Genomic DNA, 20,636 nt, shown 5'->3' with positions numbered 1-20,636 from the left:
ATGGGCATGTTGGTGAAGGGAACAGAGAGGATGAGGAAGTGATGGGTAGGTATGTTGTTAAACGAAGGAATGCAGAAGGTCAGATGGTAGTGGATTTTACGAAAAGGATGGGCATGGCTGTGGTGAATACGTATTTTAACAAGAGGGAGGCGCATAGGGTGACATACAAGAGTGGAGGAAGATGCACACAGGTGGATTATATCTTATGTAGGAGGGCCAGTTTGAAGGAGATTGGAGACTGTAAAGTGGTGACTGGGGAAAGTATAGTTAGGCAGCATAGGAAGGTGGTTTGTAAGATGATGTTGGTGATCAAGAAGAGGAGGAGGAGTGTGAGGGCAGCACCAAGGATCAAATGGTGGAAACTGAAAAAGAGTAATTGTGAGGTGGAGTTCAGGGAAGAGTTAAGACAGGCACTGGGTGGCAGTGAAGAGTTACCAAATACCTGGGTAACTACAGCAGAGCTAGTAAGGGAGATGGCTAGAAAGGTGCTTGGTATGACATCTGGACAGAGGAAGGACAACAAGGAGGCATGGTGGTGGAATGAGGAAGTACAGGACAATATACAGAGAAAGAGGGTGGCAAAGAAGAAGTGGGATTGTCAGAGAGATGAAGAAAGTAGACAGGAGTATAAGGAGATGAGGTGCATGGCAAAGAGAGAGGTGGCGAAGGCTAAGGATAAGGCATATGAAGAGTTGTATGAAAGGCTGGACACTAAGGAGGGAGAAAAGGCTAGACAAAGGGACCGAGCTAGTAAAGATGTGCAGCAGGTAAAGGTGATAAAGGATAATGAGGGAAGTATACTCACAAGTGAGGAGAGTGCATTGAGCAGATGGAAAGAGTACTTTGAGGGGTTGATGAATGAAGACAATGAGAGTGAGAGAAGGTTGGATGATGTGCGGATAGTGAATCATGAAGTGCAATGGATTAGCCAGGAGGAAGTAAGGACAGCTATAAAGAGAATGAAGAATGGAAAGGCTGTTGGTCCAGATGACATACCTGTGGAAGCATGGAGGTGTTTAGGAGAGATGGAAGTGGAGTTTTTAACCAGATTGTTTAATGAAATTTTGGAAAGTGAGAGGATGCCTGAGGAATGGAGAAAAAGTGTTTTGGTACCGATTTTTAAGAATAAGGGTGATGTGCAGAGCTGTAGTAACTACAGAGGGATTAAATTGATCAGTCACAGCCTGAAGTTAAGGGAAAGAGTAGTGGAAGCTAGGTTAAGAAGGGGTGTGATGATTAGTGATCAGCAGTATGGTTTCATGCTGGGAAAGAGCACTACAGATGCGATGTTTGCTCTAGAGTGTTGATGGAGAAGTACAGGGAAGTTCAGAAGGAGTTGCATTGTGTTTTTGTAGACTTAGAGAAAGCATATGACAGGATGCCTAGAGAGGAGTTGTGGTATTGTATGAGGAAGTCGGGAGTATCAGAGAAGTATGTAAGAGTGGTACAGGATATGTACGTGGGTAGTGTGACAGTGGTGAAGTCCGTGGTGGGAGTGACGGATGCGTTTAAGGTGGAGGTGGGATTACATCAAGGATCAGCTCTGAACCCTTTCTTATTTGCAGTGGTGATGGACAGGTTGACAGATGAGTTCAGACAGGAGCCCCCGTGGACTATGATGTTTGCAGATGACATTGTGATCTGTAGTGAGAGTAGGGAACAGGTGGAGGAGACCACGGAGAGATGAAGATGTGCTCTAGAGAGAAGAGGAATGAAGGTCAGCAGGACTAAGACAGAATATATGTGTGTAAATGAGAGGGAGGATAGAGGAATGGTGAGGATGCAAGGAGTAGAGGTGGCGAAAGTGGATGAATTTAAATACCTGGGGTCAGTAGTTCAGAGTAACGGTGAGTGTGGAAGAGAGGTGAAGAAGAGAGTGCAGGCAGGATGGAGAGAGTGGAGAAGAGTGTCAGGAGTGATTTGTGACAGACGAGTACCAGTAAGAGTGAAAGGGAAGGTCTACAAGAGGGTAGTGAGACCAGCTATGTTATATGGGTTGGAGACAGTGGCACTGACAAAAAGACAGGAGTTAGAGCTGGATGTGGCAGAGTGAAAGATGTTAAGATTTGCACTGGGTGTGATGAGGATGGACAGGATTAGGAATAAGTATATTAGTGGGTCAGCCCAGGTTGGAAGGTTTGGAGACAAAGCCAGAGAGGCAAGATTACATTGGTTTGGACATGTGCTGAGGAGGGATGCTGAGTATATTGGGAAAAAGATGCTAAGGATGAAGCTACCAGGTAACAGGAAAAGAGGAAGGCCTAAGATAAGGTTTATGGATGTGGTGAGAGAGGACATGCAGGTGGTTGGTGTGACAGCGCAAGATGCAGAGGACAGGAAGAAATGGAAACAGATGATCCGCTGTGGTGACCCCTAATGGGAACAGCCAAAAGAAGATGATGACTATAGGTACAGCAAGGAAGGGAAGGGTCTGCAGCTTGAGTACAGTAGTGTAAGTACAGCAATGAAGGGTCTGCAGCCTGGGTACAGTAATATTGCTACAGCAAGCAAGCATCTACAGCCCGAGTACAGTACTATAAGTACAGAAAGGACAGGTCTGCTGACTGAGTACAGAACTATATATCCAACAAGGAAGGGTCTACAGCCTTGGTATATATCTATAAGTACAACAAGGAAGGGTCTGCGGCTTGAGTACAGTACTGTAAGTACAGCAATGAAGGGTCTGTAGCCTGGGTACAGTAATATTGCTACAGCAAGCAAATGTCTACAGACCGGGTACAGTACTATAAGTACAGAAAGGACAGGTCTGCTGACTGAGTACAGAACTATATATCCAGCAAGGAAGGATCTACAGCCTTGGTATAGATCTATAAGTACAACATGGTAGGGTCTTCTACCTGAATTTATATCTATAGGTATATCAAGGAAGGGTTTGCAGCCTACATACAGAAATTTATGTACAGCAAGAAAGGGTCTGCAGCTATGATGGAGCACTATATGTACAGCAACAAAGGGTCTACATCCTGGGTAAGGTACTATTGGTACAGTAAGGAATGGTCTGCAGATGGAAAGTGGTAGTATACGTTCAACAAAGATGTATTTGTAGCTTTGTTGCAGTAATTATATGCAATGGTCAGAATTTAATCAAATATTTGTTGAGGTTGTAGACACCCGCGGTAGTGGTGCTGCGGTAGCGTTGTTACCTCACAGTAAGACATTTTCCGGTTCAGAGCGTCTTCTGCGTGAAGACATGCGTGAATGGACGTACCTTTGTTGAAGGTTGTGCATCAGGGCTGGTAACTCGGCACGTAAAAATCAACTACCAATCATTAGCGGACCGGAGTTCCGCTGTGGCGACCCCCTAACCGGGAAAAGCCGAAAGACACAATTTGTTGAGGTTGTAGTTATGTGAGTTGATTCAATAAAAAATGCACAGATAATTACATCTTAGGATAGGTGAAGATGCAATGAAGACTGATTATATGAAATGCAGCTCTGGCTTTACTTACAGTTTTATAGAAAAGCAGTATCATTGTCATTGAAATGAGGTGTTGACTTACATTGGCTCTCTACATTGAAAGGTGTCATTTAAAATGACAATGTTGAAAGCCATTTCCTTTGTTTATTCATTTATACACTGAGCAGGTAGCTTATAAAATAAGTAATATGCACATGCCAAGGACAATTAAAATAAATGACAATGACAACTGATCATCTGTGCTGCTAGCTTATTTGTTGCTCACGGTGCTTTAAGATTTCATGTAAAGGTCAATAACTAACAAAATAAATAAAACGATAGCCAAACAAATACATAAAAACAGAATATGAAATGGTAACTGGATACTGTCCAGTGACATAGTTTGCCATGATATGTGATAATGGAGTGTCCATTCCTTAGCAGGTACATAAATAACTATTGTACTGCAGAGGCATGCATTAGAACATTTGGGTATTTTATTGGTACTGCTCTACTATAGAAAGAATATTATCATGTACAGTACCTTTCTGCATTTACACTAAAGCTGCAACATTTGGGTTCCAATCATTAGAGAATAATTTACTGCCACTGGCATGTCCCACTTTCCAGATTCTTTGTTATGCAGTTTAGTGACCTACAATACCTGTACCATCCATATGAAGGATGTATAATAGGGGACGACTATCTTTCACTGTGAATTTACATACAGTAACAGGTTTTCTTATTCTGTGTAAAGGGCAAGCATGTCACAGCGCCTGAGCACAGAAGCGATATGAAAGCTTTAATGAGCTGTGAAAAGCAGACTGTTAGAGTTGAAATAAGGACCCCGCAGCTGGTTAAACAGACTGCTATTCCACCTTTGCAGATGTACATAATGAGAGGAAAGTCAGTGTCTTATATATGCAAGCAGTGAAAAAGTTACACAAGCTTTCTGAGTTTAAAACTAAACAATAATGTTTCTGGTTATAATATAGCATATTGTACTCAGTCATTTAAGTCTGGATCGAGAAAGTTGTGCTGCAAGTCAATTACAAATACCTTGTGTGGAATAGTGCACATGCTGCCGTTTTGTAACATTATGGCACTTTAAAGAGGAGGGTAACTAAATCAAACTACTGGATGCAGTATACTTGTAACTCTGTTAGCTCTATCAGCATGGCTGTTTTTTATGCACGTGCTCTGAAAAAAGTCAGATAAGATTTTGGTTTGCATCCCTGATGAACTGTGACATCCTAAATTGTTACTGTATTACTTCTGAAGAGAATACTTTTGTGATGAACTCACCCCTTTTGAAGGACTCTGAAGCATAGTTCTTCACTTTTGAGTTCTCTCCATCTAGAATTTCATTCCAGATCGGAAAATGGAGTGAGTCCATTTTTATGTTGTCAAGTCAAGGACCGAACTAAACTTAAACAGTTGCAAATCCATGAACTTAAAAGAGCTATTATACCATGAGGCATTTATGAAAAGATATATGGAAATGTTTCTAGTTAGATTATTTAATTAATTAAACCAAAGTTTGTTCACATGGTAGTCTGGCAAGAAGATTATTCAGGAAAAATAGTACATAGTAAAGGAAGTCACACAGTGTTTGCTCAGTAGGGCAAATTAAGAAACTTCTATAGAGTTTCTGAGCCATAAAAGCATAATATTTATACTGCTATATGTAGACACAATATATATGTGTGTATATATATATATATATATATATATATATATATATATATATATATATATATATATAAATATATATATATATATATATATTTATAGTGCACTAGTTAAAGACAATATGTGTGTAACTGATTGACTCTCACAAATTGTGCAAAATATTAGCTTTGTCAGCTTGCCCGGTGTTGGAATAAGGGGTTTCTGCTGTTTAAAAGATGAATCCCTGGCACTGAAAAATGTGTATAAAAATGATATTGTCAGTTTGTCCATTCTGGGAAGGAGAAGATTCCAACTGTGATAAAGATTTTTCCCTGTTGTTGGGGATGTATCATAATTTGAAGGCAAATTGCCATTAAAACTGGAGCATTTGAGGAGGGCCAAACTCAGTAATGTTTCTTGCAGTTATACATGTGATGTGACTAACTCTTTCCATTTAGGGCATACCAAAAATCCCTTGTTGTGTAGGGCCACTGCATGTGATGCTGAAGACTGCTCAGGTCCACTACCCCAGCCTAACCTACCATTGGTGTAGCCCCAGCTCTAGGATAGCTTACCCAAGACACTTAGGTAAAACTGTGTAAATGAACAGCTACTGGTCAACTGGGGTATCAAGCAAGTGGGGAATAAAAGTAGCATACAATAAATATTGGTCTGTACCTTGTTGTTGTTGTAATGGGCCACAAGTCAATCATCATGCATACAGCAGTAATCTGGTTATATATATACATCATGCAGGCTTTATTGACAAGAAGTGGTTTATTGTAAAAGAAAGTAGTCAGACGAGTATGCAATAGACTGGAAACACATATACCTGAGGACATTTACTACATTCTATTCTAAATAATGGCTGGTAGCTAAGTTTATGGTTGAATGCTTTAGTAGAATGTCCTGATATCAGGTCACCAGCTTTTCTCATTTTTTTCTCTTTGGCTTCTCATGACTTCTTAACCCCAATGTTATTCTTCTTTGGGAGAGTGCTTCTTAGGGAGGAAGCTCCTGCTATAACTCACCTGTAAACTAGCAAGGAATAAGTAAGGTTAAGACATCCTTCTGTGGCTCCTTAAGTGATTCTGCATGCCTGAACCAGTCCCCTATGCAAGCCGAAGTGCACCTTCCAGGGGCGATGCATAGGTACACAGATGCTTTCCCTGCCTAAATGGTGATATCACCTCAGCCTGATATCTTGCTGAGTGTGTTATGGTGGTTTTCATTTTAGCCATCTGTACGTCCTGAACCCATAACTTTGACACCTTCACTCAGAGAGACATAGCCTCTTCAGTCCTTCCTTACTGCCTGACCCACTAAATGAACCTGCATTGTCAGTGGCAGAGATAAGAATCCATCTTTTTATACTTTGGAGCTGTCCTCAATGTCTAAACTTTATGGTGGGGGGGTATACAAATATGTTGGTCTTTCTGGAAATGTAGACATCCTCATAGCTTCATAACTAATGTAACAGTTTCTTGTCCTGTAGACAGCACTTATTTTCTCAGTACAACCATCCAACATTGGAAAATCCACTGAGTCAATGGTGCATGTACATTAACCAGAAGGTATGTGATGCTTCCATATCCTTAGTATGCCTAGCTACGGCATTAGTGTCCGCGTTTCTGTATATATCATACGCATGCTCTCTGACCCTGTCCCTTAATCAGGATGCCTGAATGTCCCTGTCCTGTCAATATAGTGACAGTAATTACATTCAGGCATCCTGATCCAGGAAAAATATTACACTTCAAGCTTTCATTGAGTGTAATGCCACCAACATAGTGTATTTGGCACATTGCCCCCTTTGTTCCTCTTTCTATGTAGAAATGACCACGCGCAGATTAAGGGGCAGGGTCAGAGAGCATGCATATGATATATACAGAAACGTGGACACTAATGCCTTAGCTAGGCATACTATGGATATGGGAGCATCACATACCTTCAGGTTTATGGTGATGGAGAAAGTTTGGATAGGTAATAGAGGAGGGGCAATCAGGAACAGAGTTGAGACAAAGGAACTAGAATGGATAATCAGGATGCGTGCAAATATGGGTAAAGGTTTAAATGACAAAATCAGTCTTAAATCTGTTTTGCTGAATAAACCATTAATTAGATAGTTAATTGTTTATATATTATGTTTTTAACCATGTTTTTTAACTATGTGAAGTTATACAATGTGTTTTTCATTCAGCTATTTGAATAAGTTTTAGTTGTAAATGTTTCTATGCATGAAAGAGTTAATATGCACTAGAGAAATGACTTTTACCGGGAAACGTTGTGATTGGTTGGAGCTTTGTATAAGAATTGGGGAAATGATGTATTGTATTGTCTGATGAAGCAGCTTTGGCTGCAAAAGTGCTCACCTTTTTACTTGCATTAAATTGTTTGATGATTTTATCAGCTGTGGTCTGGTGTCTCCTATTCGTTTTATTTAGCTTTTTTTTTGAATTCTTAATATGTACTTGGTATTACATAATGCCCCCAGTTTCCCTTCTCACATACTCCAAAACATACTGCTATAGTAAGGGAAGATCCTTTGAAATCTACTTGGGGTTTAGAAATAATTGTGCAAAAATGTCCTTACAAATATTCCAAACCATCTTGATTTAGTTACATACTTTCAACCACTGATCCTCTCGATTTTGTCCATGTAAGTTTTTCTACCAATCCAGTAGGAGTTCTTCAATTTATTTTTATAACATCAAGTTTATTCTGTATGGCCTACTAAATATCGACTTTTTATAGCCCTTTTTGTTCTTGGTTCTAGCAAATATTCCACTGCTACAGACATTCCCCTACCAACCCCCTTGTTCTATCTTTATCTCTCTGTCTCTCTCTCTCTCTCTCTCTCTCTTTGTCTTCATTTGTATTCTGTTATTATTCCCAGATAACTCAGCCTATCCATATCTTGTAATGCAAGCAGATATTTTTGCTTTCTCGCATTCTCTTAATGCCCACCAACACACACACACACACACACACATGCGCACACGCACACTGCGACCCTAATTATAGTCCAGGTTCATTTTTTTATCTCAGCATTGTCAAGGATGCAATGAGTTCTTTTCAAAAGAATTACACATAATTACTGTGGCCATCTCATTAACATTATAGTTAAAATGTTTTCATTAGCTTACCTGCTGCACAAGTTTTTTGCAGTGGAATTCTTGGGATTGAAAAAGTATTTTATTAGACTATAAATCACTGATCCAATTAAGAATATAAGGATGTACTTTCTCCTGCTCTCATTGTCAGTGTAATATGTAACTGTTTTAATCTTTCAAAATATTCTTTCCATGTTTGGGATTTTATGTAACATGCTCAAGTTACTCCGTGTGCCCTAATTTACCTTAATTGTCTCTTCTATCAAAGTTTCTGTATGTCCCTGAAATGCTTATCATCAAAAAAGGGGCATTATATCTTGGACAGGGATCCAGACACTTTTAGTGATTGATTTGGCATGTGACACTGAATCTATTGTACCAGTAGCTGTAACTATAAGAATGATTTCAGCCAAATAAACAAGCTTCGTGTAGATGATACAGGCTACAATAATAACTGCATTATGGACAGAGCTATGAACACATGTGCATTCTAAGAGCAAGTCTCTAGTATTATAGGAAATAAAGTAAGTAAATTAATATGCTACAGAGCATGTAAGGTTTGTTTAAAATGTAAACATTTCTATTAAGTTTGGTAGTATTTACCAGATATTCAATATTTCTTGATATGAATTTAAAAGCAAGGTGTGCAAAAATGTGCTGCCTCTTTTGAAGTAGCTTAGCTGTGTCAGTTTAAATGGCTTATCAGATGGTTAGTACTTATTTTGTTATATCAAATGTGCTTTAATGACTTTTTATTGTGCTTGAAAAATGTAACCATGGTAGACCTTAGTAACTTGAAGAAAAATAAAACTGGTAAAAAACAATATAAGATTGTATAGGAAGTTGCTGCCTTTTCAAAAATAGCTGGTCTATTATTCTATAACTTTTGGCTATCAAGATCTTTAGTACATCATTTTAAGACTGAAAGATGTTTTTAATTACTTGTCATTGTTTTTAATACATTTAACCAAGATGTATCTTAGTTGCATGAGGGAAAATAAAACTGTTGATAATCAGCTTATCTTTGGCAATTCCTACTTATTCTCGGAATGTGAAAGTTCTACATAGTCAGACTTCAGTTATGAACAGCATTATCTGATTAAAGCAAATAGGAGCAACCAGTCAAACATGGCCAAGTAAAAACAAACAGTTCATTTAAAACACACAACAAAAGATAAGTGCTTTGAAGCCCACTACTAGGTGCTATATCAGATTTAAAAAAATATTGATTAAACAAGCATTTAAATACAAAGTTACTGGGCAACAGCATGTGATCTAAGTAAAGGTTTTAAAAGGACTGTTTCATTAAGTGTAGTTCCCCTATCGGCTTGTAATTCTAATATCCATTTAATCTCAAGAGATTCAGTCTTAGTTTTAATGTCCCCACCTCTGTTATTATATTTAAACAATTATAAAAACTTGAAATTAAAACGATGTTCACTGCTATTATTCAAAACATGTTTACTCAATGCATTTTCAATATCATGTTTCCTGATGTTGTACAAATGTTAATGTATACAGTCTTTTAAGGATCTATTGGTTTTATCAACATAGTCACCATTACATAACACACAGAAAGCTAAATATACAAGATTACAGCTTTTGCAGTCCCCATAAAATGAAAATTGTAATATCATCCAGTAGTGAGGTGTATGTAAATCATACTACTGTGAATATATCTGCACATGTTACAACATCTGCAAGGATAGGTACCAAGTCTATCAGATTTACACACATTCCTACAGAAAGGTTTATAACAGAGAATCTTCTTCAAAGATTTATTATTCTCAAAGGAAAACATGGAACATCACACAAAAGAGCCTTGTACCAATATTCAGAGGTAAGAACATGCCATTTTTGTTTTCTGCTGATGCTACACACTGTTTGGACATCATTAGAATCCATGATGTTCACTCCAAAGTTGTCTTTATTTCTAATACTAGGCTTAGATACTAAATTAGTGTTTACACAAGCAGAGAAATAACATTTCACAGAGCCTTCCCTGTGTCGTACTACATCATCATGGACAAAATTAATCTCCTTTTCTGCTGCCCCCTAACCCCGTAAGCAGTATGTGTGAATATATTCATTTATTTCATTTGTTAAGTGTGTAAAGCAGACCTCTCAACTGTACAGATTTTTGCAGAATCTCCAGAATTTTGCCTCATATGTTTGGTCTGTTTTTCTATGAAATTGTGGTTTTCTTTCAAATTAGTTTAAAATCAGTAAAGATTGAAGTTAGAAAATAGACTTCATACCCTTCAGAAAATTTGTGCCAATGCAAAACCTGTTATTCTATCAACTTTCCAAGTTTGGAAGAGCAATATCTAAAAATTGTCCCTATTTTTGGGCCTCTGTCCCACTTTTATTTATGGCTTTGTCCATATTTCTTACTCTGAGAGGTTCTGGGGTATGGTGTAAAGCAAATAGTCACACATGTCTTTTTTCTGAACAATCTAGAAACTTGTCTGGTTACGTGCCTTACTCACAACCACAGAATGTTCCAATGGAGGTTGGGAAAAGGAAGAGCTGTTTTCTCTATTAAAAAGTATTAGGCCTTCCAGTTTGAATCTGACTGTCATAAAGATTTGTTATAAAGTGGTATTTGTTATTTTTCACAGTATTATACCTCCGTCTTTATTTATAAATCACCACATGCCAAGTTGAACTAATTAGTTAAGTAGTAAGCTTTGATACTTTGAAGTTCACATGATTTTGTGATCCTTGATATCATGGTGATTTAAATTAGTTACCTTTCTTACAGTTAACATCTTAATATTCTGCGTCAGTTTTTTTCCCCGTGTGTAAAGAAAGACATATTATTTGCTGACATGATTGTTTCCTTCCATGAATTCTTCTACAGCAGTCTCCCATCCCCTTTTCAAGGCAATATCAAGGCCTTTAAAAAGAGTCTTTAAACAAGTAGATATAATTATTTTCTTCTTCCTGGAACTGAAATGTCTAAACACATCTTATTGTCTGCCTTTGAAATTTAAATGCTGATTTGACTCCTCTATTTTTTCAGTATCTAGACTAAGCTGATTTAGCCTCTTGTTTCAGATGCATTTTCCTTTTCTGATAAAGACAGATATAACACATTTGTATGTATTCAGCTATATTTATTTGGGGTTATATGCAAGAAAGATTTACATCTTCTGACATATATGATTAAATACAAAAAGGAAGTGTATGGTCTAGTACATTATTTATTCCTTAGAAGATGCTAAAATCATTAAATGCTGCCTCTAACCTTTCAAAATTCATCCATTTGTGCATCCATGCATCCATTTTCCAATAACAACTTTCTAATTTAGAATGCAGCAGAACATGGGGGCCTATCCCAGCTGCCAGTGGGCATAAGGCATTGAAATCTACTGTAGACCGAGGACTGGCCTTTCATAGAATGTGTATTGTAACTCACTCTCACACATACCACATATGGAGGATGTTGAGCATGCCAATCAACCACAGCACCAAGTGGAAAAGCACAGAGATATTATCTGTGCCATACTGCTTACCTTTTTTTCAAATCATTGCTTACTGGTGTAATAATTAGAGGTCAGGTTTGGCAAGGGTTTCTAAGATGTAAGATTCTCATGTTTTCTGATATTTCTTCCTGAAGCAGACACATATTTCATAAGTTAGAGCCTAAGGGGAGTCAGTAAAAAGAGGTTGTTAACTGTTTATGCTTTTCTGGACTCTTTATCCTGTGTTGGTAGTATGGAACATTTCCTTTTCACTCTTAGTGCTGTTATTTTAGTAGGTAGTCATTAGACTTGGACAATGTACCAACTACCAAAAGTCATTTTAGATTTCCACTAATGCTGTACTTAGAGTTTCTAAATAACTTCATTTGTCAGGGGAGGCAGTCTGATAGCCAGGACTACCACTTCCAGAAGTCTTGTTTCATCTCACTGATGGAGATTGCACTTCCTATGTGCCAGTGTTAATTATTAGCAATTGCCTGTTGTTAGACTAGGTATAAGTATGATAATACACATCCACTATGGAGGCAGTGCCTCCAAAACCAACCTTTTAGTCTATCCTGTCTGCCATTCCTAACTCTGGTCTCCACCATGACCACAAAGAGCAAATTGATCACATGAACACATCATCCCATCCCACCCCAAAGAGAAGAAACTAGGAAAGTCTCAAAATTCACGTCTCAACCCCCTTGCAGATGTCTGAAACATTAACAGAACTTGGGACAGCAGATTCATTAGACAGATATTTTTCTCTGTATATCAGTGGAACTGGGTTAGTGTGACAGGCCTTGTGCATATAGTTACAAGAACTACTTTTTATTCAGGCTTGTACTTGCAAATGCTCTAATATCATGGAAAGAATTTCTTGGAAAGCAATTATCTGTTGGAGAAAATTTCTTACAAAGCAGTGATCTATTTTGAAATTAAAAAGAAGACTGTTTATTTGCTATCCACAAAATAAGTAATATGATTAATCTTCTGAGACATTTCTTGGTCCAAATAATCAATAAGGAAGAGTGCAGTTGAACTGACGTCCTGTAGCTATATGTCAAATAACTGTCACAGTAGCTTGTAGGTCACAAAAATCCTAAACCTAATTGTGAAAAACATCAAGGTGGCTCCTGTCTAGTATTTCTTGTTTTCCTGTGACAAATCTTTTATGTTCATTATGAACCTGAAACAACAACAACAGTAGAATATACCCTTGCTCATGCCCTGGCGGTGGGGTGGGGTGTGGTGTTCAAAAATTTCAAGTGAGCAATTATCATTTCCACTTTACATTTCTACAGATTGAATTAGCCATAATTCCCAGGATTCCTTGGCCATCTTACTTCACATTTTGTGTTCTTCAGTTTTAAGAATATTCAGCATTTGTCCTAACCTTACTAACAGCCATACCCAGGCCTCTTTCAGTAATCATCAATGTACCGTTGAATGTTTATGTTCTGCTCCTGGATTCCTTGAGGTTTAAAGTAAGGGGGGGAGGTTATATCTTTTCTCCTTTTCGTGATCATTTGTGTATTATTTTAGGCACAATTCAGTGAACATTTTTTTTCTTGTTAGGCAAAAGGATAATACGTTTGTGCATATTTCTGTTTTGGATGAATGTCAATTTAGCCTTTTGGGAAAATCATTCTTGATTTTTCCTGATGGTGTGCCAGCAAAATTCTCAATGGTACAAAATGCAAACCTTTTCACAACATAGCAAGGAGTCCACAGATGACTAATTTCCTTCATAAGTTTTTGGAACTTTTCTTTAAATCTATTGGATCAGTAAGAGTGCTTCCCTGTCTTGCGGATTGCACATATATTCTTTCTCTGATCAAAAACTTTCTTAAAAGATAACATTTGCAAAGACAAATATGGGCAGGCCCTTCTTTTCTACTCTGTGTTACCATCACAGGTTCTGCTGGTAGATATGTCAGACAGGATTAGGGTTCATGTGAAAATTTGTTTGGCCCGACAGCTTTGATTCTATTCAGAAACAAAGTTGCACATCAGTTTGAAAAATGTTTTAGTTGCAGCCTTGTTGAACAATGCTTTCAGTTACCATTTTTCTTGTGAGGAGGAGTAATCTTCAGGTAATAGCAAACCACAACACAGTGATGTGGTACACAAACAAACAGGTAGTAGATGGTTTACAGAAGTCTCACACAGCTAGGGAGATAGCATGGCTGCTATGCATTCAAGTAGTGCTAATTCATCTTCAGTGAGAGAACAATGTTGTGGCACATCAGTTTATATCATCTGTGTACCTAATTCTGAGTAGAAACTCAGTCTAAAAGTATTTCAGCTATTCTCATCCATCTTGGGGGGTCTCAGATTTTCTCCTCTTTGTCAGGAAAATTGCCCAGCTTCCAAGATTTTAGGCATAGTGACAAATTTTAACAATGCAGCTGGAAGTTCTCTCTTTCATTATTTCCCCTTCCTTTGATTAATGACCCCTGAACGTTTTTCACAGACCAAGAAATGATTAGTTGTCCATTTTCATAGGGCTGCAGCTTTGTTTTTAAATATCCATCTTAATAAGACTTTCTAACTTGGTACCTGAGTCTAGTGTTGCATATGTCAGATAGTGAGAGTTAATTTTGTGTAGGTGGAAATGACTTGTAACACTTGTTTTCAACATGACTTTCCTATTCACTTGCAGTTCTTCACATGGAAAACAGTGTTATCTATAGTCATCATTTAACTTGGGCAGTTTCTACATTACAGGCACTTATGACTTCCTAACCATATGTTGCTTCCATAAGGACAGGATAACTCTTTATTCTACTTCTTTATTTATGCCTACATATTTTCTGAAATACTGCAGTGAACCAGAAGTTTCATTGTCCTGCCTGATAGATGATAGGATTTTTTTTTTTTTTTGCTAAAGCCATAAAACTTTTTTTGTCAAACTAGTCCATAAAACTTAAATAGTATCATCAATGGGTCAAATCTGTTGCTGATAATAAACTGGCCATTCTTGTTGACAGGAAGATTATATTTGACTGGATTGCACCTTGTACAGGGTCATGTTAAAATTTTGCATGTTTATTCTTTCAATTCCCATTATAGTTTATTCTGTTGTGGGTATTTCATGCTCTGTAGCCCCCCTCAGAGGTGTTTTCCCTATACATATGTGATACGGCAGTTTGGTTAACAATATAAACACTGCTCAGTTTCTGTATTCAAGACCAGAGGTGGGTTTGCCACAGCTGTTTGTCAAAGCATGCTGGGTGGTGTTTCCACCAAGGAATTGGCACGATGTTTTTTATTCTAGACAGATGATAATGATTATATGAAAGTTACAAATGGATGAAATAATGTACTGCAGTTTGTGGAAGTTCTTACCATAAGATTACCTGCATTAACCTAGTCATGCATTCAGTATGACAGCTCAGCACAGCTCCCCGTTTATTTTTTTAATCTAGCCCATAGGCTTTGTTGTGGTATGCATGTGAGATTCTATGCAATGTGATGCCATGGCTGTATGGCCAACGTACACTACTTTTCCACACATTTGCTTTATTTGATGACAAATGTTACTTGAGTAACATTAATGCTATCCATAGTATAACACGTGACTATTTCTTGGCATACGTGCTCTTTTCACACACTGTGAAAAAGTACATTTCTATGTGTCACCTTTGCTGGGCTTGGTGACAGAAGCTGACCATATATAAGCATTCCAATGTTGCTGATGATTGTCAGAGTAGGATTAGTTGTGCCATTCAGGTGGGGACATTTTGTAGATCTCCAACAAGGCTTTTTATCTGAAAACTAGGAAGTGCTAAAACTGACAGTCTGTCTCACACTGGTTTGGTGAGTGACAATGCTGTGAACCATTCAGAGGGGTCATTTGATTACTTATCAAAAATTTGTAGACAACTACTGCTTATAAAGGAATCAGTACCAAAATGATAAAGATTGTAGGGAAGCCATAACTTGGATCATGTATCTAATGCTATGGCATGCAACTGTACTTTTGATGTCACTGTGACATTGCTGTTTTAAATTATGGTAACATTAAATATAGTACTTCAAGGACACCTCGTCATGTGCAGGAGGTTGAACTTTGACAGTGGAGAAATATGGGGCATTTGGGTCATAAATTGTTGCTATCTGTGATAATTTGAGAATTGCTTAGGAAGGAGGTTTTTCGTATAATTAAAGTTAAACTAAGTATTTGTTAATTTAAGTAGTGAGGAATGATATAAGATGAGGTAACACCCAGACAATGAATGGAAGGTTAAACTGATAAAAAATTGTTCACCATAAATTACAGCTGGAGTTGCAGGTATCCAGAAAAGTCAAAATGTGACAGATTAATCTTTATGCAAAGTGAAACTGCTAAGTATTAGCTATATATCGTTTGATAAAACATTAATTTCAACCTTTTTCTGCAGCTCCATCATTCGATTATGGAGACATTCCTCCACCTGTCAGTGAATCAGAGACTACCATCACTGTCATGTTAAGACCAGCTCAAGGAAGAGGTGCTCCTGTAAGGTAGGACATCAGACACTTTCTGTTTTTCACATCATTTTCTGCATCTGTTCTAGCTTTGGTTTTGTCTTCTGTGAAACAGTGGCACCTGATGTTACTTTGTAATTTAATGAAAATACAGAGTATGCACTTACTAGGAATATCCTGAAGCCTACTTGCATCAAACTACAAGTTACTCCTACACAGATTCTAACATAGTAAAAGTAGATGTTCTTTGTGTTTCACTGTTGCAATCATTACATTCAGCTAATCTGCTGGCAGGTTGCCCTCAGTCGGCCTGAATTCCAAAGTCTTGGGTCCTGCGTCGGTTGCTGTCTCCTCTTCCATGACGTCAGGTCATCAGGGGTATAAAACAAGCAGCTGACGCCATTTTCTTTAGTCTTTCTTGCCGCGCGGTGCCCGAAGCAGAAGCATTTCACAAGTGCCGGTCGGCCAACTCCTGAGATATTCGAGTTTGAGTTTCAAAACCAAAGTCTTTACTAAAGCTAAGTACCCCGTTGGAGAAACTTTTTTCTTGCTCCATACCGATGTCAGAAAAAGTTAATAACTGTATTACTTGTGGGAAGAAAATACCTCATAAGGATTTCCATTTATACTGTATTCCTTGCCTAGGCCCTGATCACAACGTGCCTGGCTGTCAGTTTTGTGCTAGATTTAACCAACGCACTATTAAGCGTCAGTATATTTTTGCCTCAAAGTATTTTGGAAACAGATTTAACTACCCAGAAATGTCGTCGGATAGCAATCCGACTACCGGGGTACATAAAAAACACAAAGAAAACGACAGAGAGAGACAGCCGAGATCCAAAACTGACAAAGAAGCTTCTCCTAAGCTAGTCGCCGGTTCGCTGGTACTCAGTGAGGCACTATTGCAGCCCCTGATACCCGCTACTTTCGAGTCGCAGGCCCCTACCGACACCCATGTGGAGTCCGGCATGCCATGAGATACTCAAAGTATTGAACCCACGGATGTATCTCCCTCGGATGGGTCCAGAGCCGCTGAGCAGGCACCGGCTTCTGAGGGTGTATTCAGGCCTCAACATTTTTATATCAAACTGACGACAGCTGCAAAACCAAAGACAAAAGTAACTTTTAAAACTAAAAAACTGATGCATGAGCCATGTGCACATGCCTCTATGCCTAAAAAACAAATGATCAAAATGGCTGAAGACCTTATTACCTTGATCAGGGGTTCCCATCCCCCTCCAGATAAGAGGCCTAGGCAAGACACTGATTATGAATCTTCAGATCAGATTTCTATTTCTTCTGATTCCTCTTCTGGTCAGGAATTATCTATACCTCCCTATGAGGATTCTGATGCAGAGGAGTCTATACCATCTGCATCACCTCCTGAGGATTATTCATTGGGAGAAACCTTGCATACTTTGAGGGAGCATTTTCACTGAGAGAGACAAGATTTCTGAGAATTAAAAAAGAGGCTCAGGGATTTCCTTCTTCTTCCTCAACACAGGCCTTTAGCCATACCCCCTGATTTAGACATTGTGGATGATGTGTTTTTGGAGTCAAGCTTGACCCCTGACTCCTTACCTCCGGCTCCCAGCAAGCCTGACAGATATTACAGGGTCCCTGACTCACACAAATTTTTATTTAGAAACCCTGCTGCTGATCCTGAAACTATTTCACAGGGTCCAAAGGGAGTTAAGGCCTCAACAGCAAAAAATCTACCCCCTCTGACAGAGATTCAAGGGCACTGGATAGATGGGGAAAAAAGGTTTATACATCTGCAACCTTGGCAATTAGGGCTTTAAAATGCCAGTTTCATATGCTCAAGTATCAACAACATGTTATGGGATTGCTGAAACAGAAAATGATGTTGATTTCTGATTGTGCAGAAAATAAAGAATTGCAGGAATTATTGCATGCAGCTGAACAGGTTGGAAAGCATACTTTGCAATGTGGTTTTTTATTCCTTAGAGGCATCCTGCAGGGCCGCAGTTACTGGATCTGTGATTAGGAGGCATGTCTGGCTAAAGGAACAAAATTTGCCCAATCATGTTAAAGCTAAATTACTAGATGCACCTTTACAGTATGATACTCTGTTTGGTATTAAGGCAGAAGAGGTTTTAAAGAAAATGGAAGACAAAGCTAAGTCTATGCAAACTGTAAAAAACTTCTTACAAGTGCAGCCACCAAGATTCAGTAGACACTGGCCTACAAAAAAATTGGTCCTTTCCAGCGTCAGACAGAGCTCAAAGGGGCAAATCCAGATGCCCTGAGGGTTCCAGATACCAGGCACAAGATTCATACAGGTAAAAGCAATGGGTTGCTTCTACCTCCAAATCTGGAGGAGATAAAGCGCAAACCTACAGAAAACAGTCCCAATGACTTCCCTCTGCCTTCACCAAGCACTTATCTTTTGGCAGCACCCTTAGGGGGAAAATTAGCACTCTTTGCTCAAAATTGGCAGTTAATAACCCAGGACAAGTGGGTGCTAAACATAGTATCACAGGGATACAGATTCTATTTCCATACTGTGCCAATGGCAAACGGTTGGCCAGATCTGCCAAAAAATCAATGGGCAGAGGCACAGAAACATGTTACATCCCTCATGGATATGGGGGCCATTCAGTCAGTACCAGAACAGGAAAAAGGACAAGGCCTGGCGGCCAATACTGGATTTATCGATTTTGAACAAATACCTGGACATTCCAAAATTCAAAATGCTGACTTTGCAGCAGCTTCTGCCCATGCTGGGCAAGAATGCTTGGCTGGTGACATTAGACCTAAAAGAGGCATACCTGCATGTCCCAATAAGGCAGTCGTGCAGAAGATCCCTCAGATTCAAGGCTGGCTTAATGCATTACCAATTCTCTGCACTGCCTTTTGGCTTATCTACTGTGCCCAGGTTCTTTACAAAGTGCCTGGCACCAGTAATTGCATTTTGCAGACAAAGAAGTATACAAAAATATCCTTACTTGGATGACTGTCTCATTCAAGCAGAGAACAAGGACATTCTTCTTCAACACCTGGCATTTGTGAAAATGTTTCTAACATGCCTAGGGTACACAAACGAAAAAAAATCATAACTGGTACCCTCTCAAAAGATAACATTCCTGGGTGCAAGCTTGAATACAACTGCCCAGATGGCTTACCTCACGCCAGACAAGCAAAAACAGCTGACTACTTACTTCAAACTGATGGCAACAAAAACCCAGTTATCTGCAAGACAAATTCTGCAAGCTTTGGGCTTCATGGCATCCTGCATCCTACTGATTCCATGTGCAAGACTGCAACGTCAAAACTTCAATGGTACCTAAAAAGTTTATGGAGTCAACATTGTCACAGTCTGGAAACAATGATTCCTCTCATTCCCTGCATACAACAGGAGTTTCTATGGTTGGCAAAGGCATGTCACCAAAACATGGGACGGGCCTTCACTCTACCCCCTGCCAGCCAAACCTTAACAACAGACACATCAGATTATGCCTGGGGGGCCCACATGGTGGGAAGATGCATTCAGGGCATATGGACCCCAAAACAAATGCATCTACATATCAACCAGAAAGAGATGCTAGCTGTTCAAAATGCAGTGACAGCCTTCAAGGACTTACTTCATCCAGGACAACTACTGATAAAGACGGACAGCACCACGGTCATGTGGTATATAAACAAGCAGGTGGGCACGCACTCATACCCCCTTTGCAGATTAGCCATGGCACTGTGGGACACAGCTTTGACTTACCAATTACATCTTCAAGCTCAATTCCTGCCAAGAAAACAAAATACTCTGGCAGACAATTTAAGCAGAAACCTTATGGATCCTCGCGAGTGGAAACTAGATCCACAAGTCTTCAGCATGATAACAAAGAAATGGGGGAGCCCAGACATAGATCTGTTTGCCTCTCCTCAAAATTATCAATTGAAAAGATTCTACAGAATGATTTATCACAGACAAGCATGGAAAGTGGACGCCCTATCTTTCAGTTGGAAAAACCTATCAGTCTACGCCTTTCCTCTTCTGCCTCTTCTTCCCAAGGTCCTCCTAAAAGTCAGACAAGAGAAACCAAAAATGATACAAATTGCCCCGGACTGGCCCCGCCAATACTGGCACCCAATCCTAAGGAACTTGTCTCAATACCCAGCTTGGACCTTACCTCAAAGACCTCAACTACTGTCCCAGCAAAGCAATCAGATCCTGCGCAATCAACTCCAGACACTGAACCTGGCAGCATGGCTGATCATGTAGTTATACAAGCAACACCTGTCAGTAAAGCTGTGATGGATGTCATTTTGGAAGCCAGAAGGCCTAGTCCTAGAAAATCTTATGCTGATAAATGGAAGAGAGTCTGTGCTTGGAATCAAGCACAAGGAACTGATACAGCAGAACCAAATATTCCTCAGATATTACAATACTTGACTGAAATGCTTGACAACAGGCTATCTTTCTCATCAATTAAAATCCATGCCTCTGCCATTTCGGCTCATTACAATACAGAG

At 39.0% G+C, this 20,636-nt stretch overlaps 1 protein-coding gene across 1 annotated transcript in view; it reads left to right on the top strand.

The window, feature by feature from the left end:
* Window positions 1-20,636, top strand: part of PTPRU (protein tyrosine phosphatase receptor type U) — a 4,710,560-nt gene that overhangs the window by 2,805,265 nt on the left and 1,884,659 nt on the right. The window contains exon 11 of the mRNA XM_044089740.1: window positions 16,079-16,181. Within this exon, the coding sequence (XP_043945675.1) occupies window positions 16,079-16,181 (103 nt within the window). The remainder of the gene's footprint in view (window positions 1-16,078; window positions 16,182-20,636) is intronic.

Source organism: Protopterus annectens, chromosome 1.part1 (genome assembly GCF_019279795.1).
Source record: "Protopterus annectens isolate FY-2018-M chromosome 1.part1, PAN1.0, whole genome shotgun sequence".
Classification (NCBI taxonomy): domain Eukaryota; kingdom Metazoa; phylum Chordata; order Ceratodontiformes; family Protopteridae; genus Protopterus; species Protopterus annectens.
This window is presented reverse-complemented; position numbering and strand designations above follow the sequence as displayed.